This window comes from Sinohyriopsis cumingii, chromosome 8 (genome assembly GCF_028554795.1).
Source record: "Sinohyriopsis cumingii isolate HCF-2022 chromosome 8, ASM2855479v2, whole genome shotgun sequence".
Lineage (NCBI taxonomy): Eukaryota > Metazoa > Mollusca > Bivalvia > Unionida > Unionidae > Sinohyriopsis > Sinohyriopsis cumingii.
The window spans coordinates 127479119-127491749 of NC_142968.1; the positions used below are offsets into that span (position 1 = coordinate 127479119).

A 12631-nucleotide genomic window follows, 5' to 3' on the forward strand; every position below is an offset into this window, starting at 1 on the left:
TATTTTACAAATTTGTTATGAAAAGAGAGAAGTATATATTACATTTGCTGCAAAAAATGACAAATTATTGTAACTTAATTACAATTTGAACACTGACATGCCCATGAAATAACATCAGCGTCAATAGTACTGGAGAACAAATTCATTTGACTATACATATTGTGAAATTATTGAAGTAAAGTTGAACATTTTTGGGAAGTTCGTTAGTTTTTCTAATGATTATTTTGGTTTATTTTATGATGATTGGTTACACCAGGAGCAGTTTATTATGAGTGTAAAATGCAGAACAGGGGCACTGCCCCTCGAGGACCCCCGACCCCCATACAATTTGTTCAGCTTTTTTATGGAAGACCAAAATCATATCTGATACATACATACATACATATCTTCTTATGTAGCTGCATTTGTGGCAAGGAATATAACTTTTAATGTCAGGCTCAACGTGTTTAAGTTCACGGTCACAGAGACTGAAATAAGGAACACAGAATAGATTGACTCTTTGGTCATGCATTTGAGATAAGAAAAACTTATTAAATATTCTCAGCATGTTTTTTTTTTCTTCTATGTTTTCTAATTTCATGGTGTTTGTGTTTGTAATCATATCATTATATATGTTTTTTTTATCTTATATTTGTTGTCTAATGTTGTAAAGCGCTTAGAGCTAAAGATTAGGTGCTATACAAAGTCCTCATTATTACAATTATTATTATTATTATTATATACGGGGTCCAGAGTTAAGTAGTGAATGCCATAATGACTATATTAAGAAAATAAAATGTTTTTTATAAGACATCTTGAGTTCTTTGACCAAACTTGATGGATTCTTTGCATCGGAGACAGTGAAGGCACATTTGTATTTTGGGTTGACTAGCATATCATCCAAGTCCTGACATAAGGAAACAATTTTCACACAGAGTTCCTGATGCTGTGTACCATATGCCTTGACAACACTATGCAGATTGCTTGCATTTGAGGCATTAAAATCGTATCGATTTTGTGGTGAAACAGTTCAGATCAGAACAGCTCCAAGGAAAAAGATTTCCCCAAAGTAATTAAAACCTTATACCAAGAACAATGACAGTACTTTGCAGATGTCTTGCATTTGAGATAAAATGGTATGTATTCATTTTGCAGTCAATATTGAAAAGGGTGAGATTATTAAAACTGAAATAAGACAAGTTTATTTTGCAACATAAATTTATATTCAGGCTGTTTATTGTACTCTTTTTAGAGCATGCATACTAATTTGAAACAGTTAGCCATGCCCTCTACATGACTTGGGAATTATGCATGGTGTATATGGTGGTTATTTACTTTCTGTTATGGCAACTGTAAGTTTGGCATCAAGGAGGGTCTCCACCACAATGGCTCAAAACTTGAAAATTGTTTAGGTAGTGCAGTCTTTACAAATCATGAAAGAATTAAAATGTTCTTTCCGTCATATTCAAGAGTCACTGAACAAGAGATCGTTCACGATTATTACAACCATACATTGAATGTTTCCAATTACATTTATTTGGATACTTAATAATGAGCATGCCATCCAGATCTCATATCATAAGGTATTAAATGGTCGAGTTGTTGTGATAACTGAATAGCTGTTTATTCAGATAATGAATTGTTAAATGAATCAGTGGGACCGGATTCATTTTGCCAGGGTGTATAGTGTTTATAACTATGTACTTCATGTTACCAGGGTCTAGAGTTTATATACATTATATAATAAGCATATCAGATGAGTTGGTATATTTCTGAGTTAATCTTCTATCAGTTTAGAGGATTATATTGATCACAAGTTGTGAGATCTGGTAGAAGATGTTTAATAATTTAAGCACAATGGTACTGCATACTTTTTATGCTGAGTACAATAATTAGCATCAGCTGTTAATAGTCCAGAAATGAGATCAGTAAAACACCTATAGATTGTCTGATATTTGCATCATATTTTCAGATTATTATGTTCCTGTTACATGTGGTATGTACATTTAGGATCACGAAATTCACATAACCTTCACATAAATTAATGTTTAGAGAATAAGTCTCAATGCCAATTTTGTAAGGTCAATTTCACCTCAATCGGGTTTTGTTTGCTACTCGAAAATATTCAGGTGGCATTCTTTGCAAGGTGTGTCAGGAAAGTGTTCATATCCCATAAGCACAGTTCTTTTTTGTGATACTTATGTTAATTTCTTTACGTTTGAATCATTGTAATGATCCTGTGCTATTCTTGTATTTCAGAAAGAGTGTTACTACCTTGCCCCGTGTATGCTCCGCCAGGCAACACCCAAAGAAATGATCTACCCTGAATCAGATCCTGAGAAGGAAAGTACATCAGCCCTATGCCTCGTGTGTAAAGGGAAGTTTCTACCACCACCTATTTTTCATAGACTTCTTGGTGCATGTTTAACTCAATGGCCTATTGCCAAGCAACAGTCTGAGAATCTCATCTTCTGTGGTTGCTGTCTGTTTGATATTGACAATTATCACAGATTGACCCTGCACTTTTTTGGCCATGTCATATTTGCTCGAGTTACAATAATGGGAATTGAAGATGAGAGTCAATCTTCAAAAGTCTGCACTGAAGCTAGAAAGTTCATCTTTGAGAACCTGTCAAAGATAATTGGAAACTTGGGCCAGAGTCTAGAGTTTGAACTACATATACAGTGTCCTGATTGTGATGCGGACAGTCTTGAGGGCTTGATTGCTGTGCCGCTACTCCAAAAGGAAAAAGTAGTCTGTCATTCGCATGTCAAGAGTCATACACTTGTGTCTCGACAACTACTTAAATTTTGGTTTGAGGATGGGGTGAGTATTAGTGGAAGAATTGGGTACCACAAACGTTTTTGTACCACTGTTAACCATGGTACTTCTGAAGGTACTGTGATACAAACCATAGTACACCACAATATATTAAGGACCAAGAAATCAATAATCTGGGGCAGGGGTAGGCACATTTTTTGTTTGATTGCCAACTTTCAGTTACTGAAAAAATATTACTCCAATTTATTTATAAATATCACTATATTATATCCGTGATATTATCTGGTAAAAAAATATGAACCATCTTGAGATAATAAAGAAAAGAAATGCTGAAAAGCCCTTCCCCATGAAAATTAAATATCCAGTACCTTGTATTAGGTGAATTTTCTAATTGTATGTTAATTGTTTATAATTTGTAGTCTAAAAATTTGAACTAACACGGTATAATTAAGCTTACACTATGAATGATACTGTGAAAGCATGCTGACATGTGAGAGCCTGTTCATAAAATTAAGAAGTGTTAATGCTGATGCCTACAATTTTCTAGTAACACTATTGATATAATAAACATGTACACTTTTAGTGGCATGCCCACACCCAGGCAAAATATATATCAGTGATGGCTATTAGACACAAAATGCACTTACTCAAGAAAGAAGAAAATATTCAGCAGACTTGAGAAATTAAAGTTCAGACAGAAAACAAGACGTTGTTTTTCTTTAATCTCATTTTTGTCAAATGAAAGTTGGATTTGGCCAACATTCCCTATGACCATTATGTTGGTATATGTGTGATTAAATGATTGATAAATATATATGTAATACTTACCATTTGTTTATTACATATATAAATGTTCTGTAAAAATATGATTTTATTAGCACTTGTGTCATGAGTAATGAACGTATGTTGTTGAGGTCAGTAAAGTAATAAATGCCGTATTTAAGTTAACCACAGGTGAAAGGTTGCATCCGTTTGTTTAGCATTGGTGCCACCTGAAAGACATCAGATTCTTGTTTTATGTTTCCTATTAACCAAAATTTAATGAAATTAAAATTATAGCTATTGAAAATGTGTTGAATGAAACTGATATTAATGATTACATTTTCTGGTTATTCATATTTGACCTTTTTGATCAGGAACAGACTGCCATTGAAGGAAAAGGGGAAGGAAAAGCGTTCAAAGTATCCAAACCAAGACAAGTACCAGAAAAGGTGCTCTCTACTTCCAGGAATAAAGGTAGCTCTAAAAGATTTTGCTAATGAGGGATATATCATATTTTATTGTCTGTCTGTCTGAGATGCAATAGTGTTAGCACAACTAGTCCTGTTTTTGTTGGGTTGCTATGCAAGTTCTTACCAGTCATAAATCAAAATTGTGCATTTTGAATAATCAAGTATCTCATTAAATTTCTGCTTGAGTTATTTCTTTTTTTATTTTACAACTTCATACAATATCATTGGTCATCAATTTAATGTGCATTTTGAATAATCTGGTATCTCCTTCAATTTGTGCTCGAGTTATTACCTTTTTTATTTTAGTTCTTAATACGATACGATATCATTGGTCATCAATTTAATGTGCATTTTGAATAATCTGGTATCTCCTTCAATTTGTGCTCGAGTTATTACCTTTTTTATTTTAGTTCTTAATACGATATATACTGGTCATCAACTAAATATGTATGCATTTTGAATAATCAAGTAGCTTCTTCAATTTGTACTCGAGATATTACCTTTTTTATTTTAAACTTAATACAATATACACTGGTCATCAACTAAATATGTGCATTGTAATAAATTATCTAGCTGTTGTATATTTGTGTTCGAGTTATTGCCTTTGTTGTTGTATAACTTAATGAAATGTATATGTATCAGAGCACTAGTTATTTTACAGGCAGAGAACCACTCTGCTGGTGAGAGAATTACTTCTAATTGATATGTACCCATTGAGTAGTAAATGTATTTAATGGTTTTTTATTAATTTCATAATGGGAATCTATGTACTTTAGTTGCAACAAAATATTTAATTGTTTGATACCTGTTATATACTTTCATACTAAGAAAAGTAGCATATAAACCATTTATGCTCGACTATGTTATTAGGTGTGGAAGCAGTGGTCTTGTTAACAGTGTTAGGCTCAAAACATATTGCAGAATATCTGAAAAATATATCTAACTCTAATGAATGAAAGCATGCTTAGTGTTTATGCCAATCTAGTGCAGAAGCTATTTTCAGTTTTTAAAATAATAACGTTAACTTCTATAGAGAATTTAAATAGTGGTCCAAACTCTATAGGGTAATCATATTGGAGAAAAGTTCCTTGGGTGGCTGAGATGTCTGTTGTGCTCACCTTTGCCGACCAATGCTCTCTCACCTCTTTCCACATGGATTCAAGTCCCAGGCGTAGACAATATGGGTACATGAAAAATGTTGCCAGTACATTCCTATGGTTTGGTGGCACATCCTTGGTTTTCTTTCTCAGCAGTTATACTAGCTGCCATGCACAGCTTATGATATACTGAAAAATGTTGTTTAACCCTATAACAACAGCAACAAATAGTGGATAAAACTCCACAAAGAGCAACCAATTGACCCAGATTTCTTGGCCAACTGCTCATGCATTTAACTGTTAATTAGATGTTAGCATTTAACTGTTAATTAGATGTTAAAATTTAACTGTTAATTAGATGTTAGCATTTAACTGTTAATTAGATGTTAGCATTTAATGAGTTGTTAGCATTTAACTGTTAATTAGATGTTAGCATTCAACTCTTAATTAGATGTTAGCATTTAACTGTTAATTAGATGTTAGCATTTAACTGTTAATTAGATGTTAGCATTTAACTATTAATTAGATGTAAACCAAATGAGTAAAATCACTTCCTTTGGGACCTCTTATTCTAACAGTAAATTCCCTTTTGCACTTTAGTTTGGATGTGGTGGTAACTAAAATTTGTGATGACAATGACTGTTGCATTTTTAACCCTTCTGACCATAAGGCCTAATGAACTTACGATATGTCCCTGCTATCAGATGTGCACCATGTGTCATGCATTATTGATTGCCCAACCATCAGCACATGATTGTTTCCAATCTAGTGTCCATATCTTTTTAATCCCTTTTCAGTAAATAGAGGTTTATGGCATCAACATCTCAGACGAGTTTGACAAAGACTGAGATTATTTTAGATTAATTAAGTGACCTTTCAACTGGTTACAACTCTTTTTTACCATCTGTCTGATGCATACCTTATAAAGATCATGGACAAGTATGGTAATAAGTATTCTCTAAACACAGCTAATGAACCATCTAGCACCATATTACCTGAGATTTTGAAAACTCTAAAAGTCATATTTCTAATCTGAATTTTTATCAGACTAAGCCACTAATTTGCACATCTGATCTCTTGATCTAGAAGATTCCTTAATTTTATACGCATGGCTTAATACCAACCCAAAGTATGCGTCAACAGTTGACATATTCATTTTGGCTTCTGATCATACTTATGTATAAATATGTTAGCAGTCAAGGTATTGAGAACTTTAAGAAGAACATTGCTGACTATTACCTCATGATGCAATGCAAAATTACCTGAATAATTGTATCTTGTCCAATATAATGACAGGCATTTACAACATTTTGCTGTTCATTATTATAGATCCATTTCTTTGAGTGTCTGATGCGGCTCTGCATTTTGAACACAACTATCTTTACCCTATGGTTAGAGTATATCTAGAGATTCAGTTAAATATTCACCGAGCAAATTGGTCAGTACCAAAATATATATTGCATTTTATTAAAAGCATAATACAGATTGTACCTCGGCAGTTGTAATAGGCTTATCGAGTTCGTCAAAATTGCAATTTATTCTATCAAAATTAATATATTCACAACATTTTTCAGTTTCATCATGATTAACGGATATTTTGGTTCATATGTGGATATGTAGTGTATATCGCAAGTTAAACAGACTGTGATGCATAGTCTACCATGACTTTGATCAAGGGAGGTAATATGTGGATATGTACCATATATCCTAAGGTAAATGGATTTTGATGCAAGTTGTACCAGGACTCTGTTAGAGGGAGCTAATTTGCGGATCAATATATAGGTTCACACTGGATATGTCATATTATAAATATTTGCTTTTTTAAATAGTTACGTCGCAGCATTGACAAAAGTGGTATTATTTTTTAGTTTTCCTTGAGAGGGGTATGTAAATGAAAATTATGTGGATCATAATTATACAAGTAGTAATGACAGTAGTGTAATTCTGTACTGATTTTTGGCTTTTTTCAGAAAAACTGCATCCGACTGTTTTGAATCGATGCCTGTCAGATCTGATAAAGGACCTTAATGTTGAGGTTGTAATGATGTACATTCAGCAGAAAGAACTTTTTGATGATGTGACAATACGTGATATCAGGGTGAGGAGAGTGATGATTAACTATTGTTTTCAGATACATAGAGGATGTAACATATTATTTGTTATGAGTTCCTAACTGCCAACCTTCATGATATGGGTGGGGGTTGACACTCAGAGGTGTACTGACATATCTGGTGGGGTCAGAGTGCATGATGCAAGGAAAACAACTTAAAGCAATTGAGAATAAATTATATACTCATATAAAACTTAAAGATAACTAATTAATTCAGATTGGAATAAAAGAAACTAAAATATGTTTGCAGTTTGCATCATTTAAAAAAGACTGTAGCAAATAATAGTTTTTAGATTCTTATCATTTTCATATGTCATATATCATCACACACACAGTATAGGTATGTGTGTGTGAATACACACACATAATTATAACCACACTAACGTTAGACGGCTCTGGTGGCCTAAATGATTGTAGTGTCCCTCTCGGATACCAGAAGACACGGGTTCGATCTCTGGCTGATTCATATCAGAGATTTATAAAAATGGTATTTACAGCTGCATCACAGGGAACTCAGCATTAAGAGGTTAGTGTTAGTACTGGTCGACCTGGTTTCAGAGTAATGTGACTGGTTGGGAAATGATGCTACATGTGTGCTGCATGATGCCCCAGTGCTAGACATCAATATAAACTGCAATACTACAGACATCATAGCGATATCACTGGAAAATTGTTAAAGCTACATTAAAAATCAAAATCACACACACACTGACTTTAAGTTTTAAAAAAAGGTTTCTTACATCAAACCAGAATATCTGGTTGAGAAATAATTTGGGAAAATCTCTGGAAGAATAACCAGCCCATGTGAAACCATCTTCACACCTCCAAGATTCCAATTTGTTAATCAGATCTACACTTTGGCAGATCGACCAGATATGTCTGTGCTTTGTCCTAGTGACATCTATTGGATTTCATGAGTTGTATCCCTTAGTATGTAATGCCAAGTAATAACATGCAAAAGTGGTACATTATACATTGGCTGGAAATAGTGGAGGCAATTGTCTTCGAAAGGATACTTTGTAGGTTTAACATCAAAAGTATGGCTATATTCCAGAGAGAAGCCATTACATGTGTATTTGAGGGAAAGGATGTATTTGCACTAACCAGACTGGAGGGGGAAAATTGCTTATTTATGAGTCTATTGCAACTGTGTGCTCTCCTTGTCTCAATCATAGAAACGGTGTTCAAATTTGCACAGCTTGAAATTTACAGACCGGAAGCACAGAAATTAGGATCGTTCTGACAAGGTATAGATAGGGTTAACATATCAGAACTTTGGCTAGCGAAGATGATGGTATGATGCTAACAAGCTTTCTCAAACACCACTGTTGGCCAAGCCTGCGACTCAAACCCATCCGGACAGAAGTGAGATGTTTGTTGGTTGTTATTAGCACAGCTTTCCCAGGTCTTTCCTTGACCAGCTGTACTGCTGGCCATGTATATTTTGAAAAATGATGTTAGACCCACAAATATAACAAAAACAACAATCATTACTAAGAGTGTAACAGATGCCAACTCAGTTGTTGCTTCAGACTCAGTGGAGTTCACTAAAACACTGCATTGGTTGTGGACACTTTCAGTCAATAATGGAGGCAATTATACACCTGTGCTTTTCCACCTTTCTGTACAATTTCTCATATTTTTTACAGAGTAGGAATTCAACATTATGGTTCAGTCCGATAGCAACACTATGGCTTTAAGGCAGTCAACCTCCAAGAATTTGTATGTCCCTCTTTCACCACGGCTGTGGAGTTTCTTTATTTTTTATTCTAATTGTATATAGTGCCACACCAGACTTTATCTTTATTTTTCATTCTACCTGTATACAGGGCCACCCAAGATTTTATTTTTCATTCTGTGTCTTGTGCATCACACCAGACTCAATTCTTCATTCAATCTGTGTTATGAATACAGTTTATTCTTTGACATGTCTGTTCAGATCTTTTACTTGGAGATAATTGTATCTGTGCATGGACACACTCATCACACCAATTGCAAGAGGCCATTCTATTACTCCACTCTAACATTTGTGAAGGTTCTCTATCACATGAACTAACTTCTTTGATCCCATGATATCTGTAGCAGATTCTGATGATGTTTTCTAGCTGAAGCCTTGGTTTTCCATATAGCTTAAAAGTCAATAAAGACCATCCATCCTTTAAGAACCTACCACAGTCAGAACAAGATACTGTATATTTTGCTGCTTTGAAAAACCCCTTCGAGCCCCAAGTGTGTACAAACCCGTGTTTTTGCACTGGTGACTGCAATATTTTTAACCAATGATTGTACAACAAAACACCTGACTCTTTCCCTGGAATCCCAGCTGTCAAAATACATTGTATACCTGTGATTGTAGCTAAGTTATGAAAACTGCATGAATCTTTGAAAAGAATATACAAGTCCACATACTATATATAACTTCAAACTATTACAGTGATTTTGAATTCCTGCTCCCACCATAATAAAACTATGAAATATGTTCAAAGCTAGTCAGTGAACTGCTGCATAGAAAGGAAAAATAGTAAGATGTAAAATGAAGAAAAGTACCTGATAGTTGAATAAAGTCAATGATAATTTGTTGTCATGTATATGGGATAACTTTCTTTGTCCTCTTGTATTACTGAGCAGTAATTTACTTTACAAAGAATCTAGGACTGGCCTATTCTTCTGTCATCATCTGTTTCCTTCACCTCCCTTTTCTCTCTTGTACTATTTGAACATTACTTACGTGAAAATTATGATGTAGTTATCGTATATCATAGTGCTTCTATATCAGATGCTTTCTTAAAGGCTTTACTCGCAAAGCTGATAATATACTTTTTTAATAATTCATAAAGCATGTCATATCCCTGTTTAATCTATATAATTTATCCAATGACATTTTGTTTTGCTTTTTAATATAAACATTTCTTAATACTATTATTATTCTGTGCAAAATTTAGATTATTGTTAATGAGTGTTTGTAATATAAACTCGTATAATCTTTGTTATACATTTTTGTGTTATGTATGTTAATATGCAGATGATATATGGCCATAAGGAGGATTAGTTCAATGCACCTGATATTGTCACACTCTCAGAATAAGTCATTAATGTTATTATTATTATTAATTATTATTATTATTAGTTTAGTTTATGCATACAATTATTATTTATTGATATTGCTACTCACCTTGCTTGGCTATCAGAGACATAGAAAACAAACATTTTAGCCCCAATATAGTTCTTACATATAATTTTAATTTTTTTGTGAAAAAAATGTGAATGAGGGTTCATTGATCAATATTACAATTATGCGGAACTGGCCATATTTTTTTTGGATAGGATAATTGGTATAAAGTGTTAATAATTTCTTTTTCTTCTTTGGCAAGTGGATTTTAATCAAGGCAAGTGATTTTTTTTAATGAAACTTGCCCTGCCCATGTTAATGAACTATTATTTGAACAATGGTCAAATGGTTGTCATCAGGACTGGGAGAAAACATTGTCTTATGTGAGATAGTTTGAGAGGCAAATAAATGCCTGAATCTGTGCAAATGTATTTCAAATGTTTAGCTAGTTAAAATAAAGTTAAACGCATGTCTGGTGATATATACACCAGTAAATCTAATAAGGATAGATTAATTATCTAGTCATATTCACACCAACAAATCTAATAAGGACATAGAAATTATCTAGGCATATATACACCAACAAATCTAATAAGTACAGAGAAATTGTCTAGTCATATATACACCAACAAATCTAATAAGGACATATAAATTATCGTCATATATACATTACATTTTTTAAGAAGGACAGAGAAATTATCTAGTCATGATTAAACCATCGTCTGAATAGAATAAGGATAAAGAAATTATATATTAAGAGAATTGTGTAAAATGATAAGCAAAATGAATTAAAAGGAAAGTATATTTGGTAATAAAATGAAAGCAAATTTTGGCAGAGTAAATGAAAATATTCCCTTCAGAAGAAGTAATACTTTGAAAATTGTATAGGAATATGTTATTTGTATATATTTAATCGTTATACTTTATTAAATATTTTATACCAACTATATAATATTTAAGTGCATGAGTGTTATTAAATGTTATTTTTAAAGTCAATATATAACTGACATGTTCTCCTTTATTATAGGAGAAAATGAAATCTTTTTCATTTAATCTTTGTACACAAATAAGTTTATTAAATGACGCAAGTAGTATTATGTGGGTTAGAAACTAGATTATACAAGTTGTCCAAGTTCGAGTGATTGGCCACATCTTACTGTATATAACTGTACATCTTGTGGACAATAATTATTTCTGTTTAGTATCAACTAAGGTCCCTAGGTTTTTGAGTGGTCTCAGGCACTGATCTTTATAAATCACTGACATCTCACATGTTTTCTTGGGTTTTGAATCTTGGCTCAGCCAATATGGGTATGTGAGAAAGCTTGCCAGTGTCATTCTATGGATTGGTGTGTTGTGTGGTTTTCCCAAGTTCATCGTCTATCAAGTTTACTAGTCGCCATGTATGCAGTAAAATTGGACTAAACCCACAAGCCAGTATCAACGAGGGGCCAAGGCAGGTAACTCAAAATATAACAGATGCCTCTTTTTATTCCTCATAGTTCTAAAGTACTGTGAATATAAGTGCAATGTTTATGCAAGAAAGGACCATTATTCTACATCAACGAAAGCAAAATTGTAAGAAAGGCCCAGTGTCCTCCACCCCCATGAAGAAAAGCAAAATTGTTTCTTACATTCAACACTAAGTTTTTGTACTGCACATATTGAAGTATTTTTCAAAATGATTCACTTCATAATAACTTAGGCCATTTTACATTGGGGTTTTGTTACTATAAGCTCATTTTAATATTTATCCATTTCATCTAATATTCTTTAGTTTTACACGTCACAGACAAAATGAGCTTATCAAATGGCTTCATGTATGTTGTCCATCTTTTCATTCGCACAAATTTATTATTTCTATTCAAAAACCACTTGACAGATTACAGTGAAACTTCACATAAACATTCATCTCAAGGTTTAGCTGCCCCTCATCCCAAAGTCTAGTTGGCCCTAAATGTAACTGGTGTCATTTTGATATCCAATATGTCTACCGCGACCATCTTTAAAATCTTGTTATTGTTACTATATCTACTTATCCTAAATGGATGGTCATATCAACACAGGGATTTTACTAGAGACTTGTTACAATATTTATTTGGTCCAAAACGAACACAGTCGAAATCTGACATCCAATATTGGTGCCATATGAGACCTTGAAAATCTTGTTATCAGTAATGAATGGAAAGTCAAATCAACTTGAGATTATCACCAGAAGTCTTATTACGTCTAGTTGGTCATGAATGGAGATGAAATCAATCTGACATTGAATACGGCAGCTATCCTGAAAGTCTCGTTTATGTCACTCCTCAAGAATTGACTG

General features: G+C 33.3%; 1 protein-coding gene across 1 annotated transcript in view; it reads left to right on the forward strand.

The window, feature by feature from the left end:
* The window catches only part of LOC149794615 (uncharacterized), a 66310-nt gene that overhangs the window by 39146 nt on the left and 14533 nt on the right, over positions 1 to 12631 (forward strand). The window contains exons 9-11 of the mRNA XM_089966609.1: positions 2239 to 2805; positions 3897 to 3996; positions 7060 to 7187. Coding sequence (XP_089822735.1) covers positions 2239 to 2805; positions 3897 to 3996; positions 7060 to 7187 — 795 coding nt within the window. The remainder of the gene's footprint in view (positions 1 to 2238; positions 2806 to 3896; positions 3997 to 7059; positions 7188 to 12631) is intronic.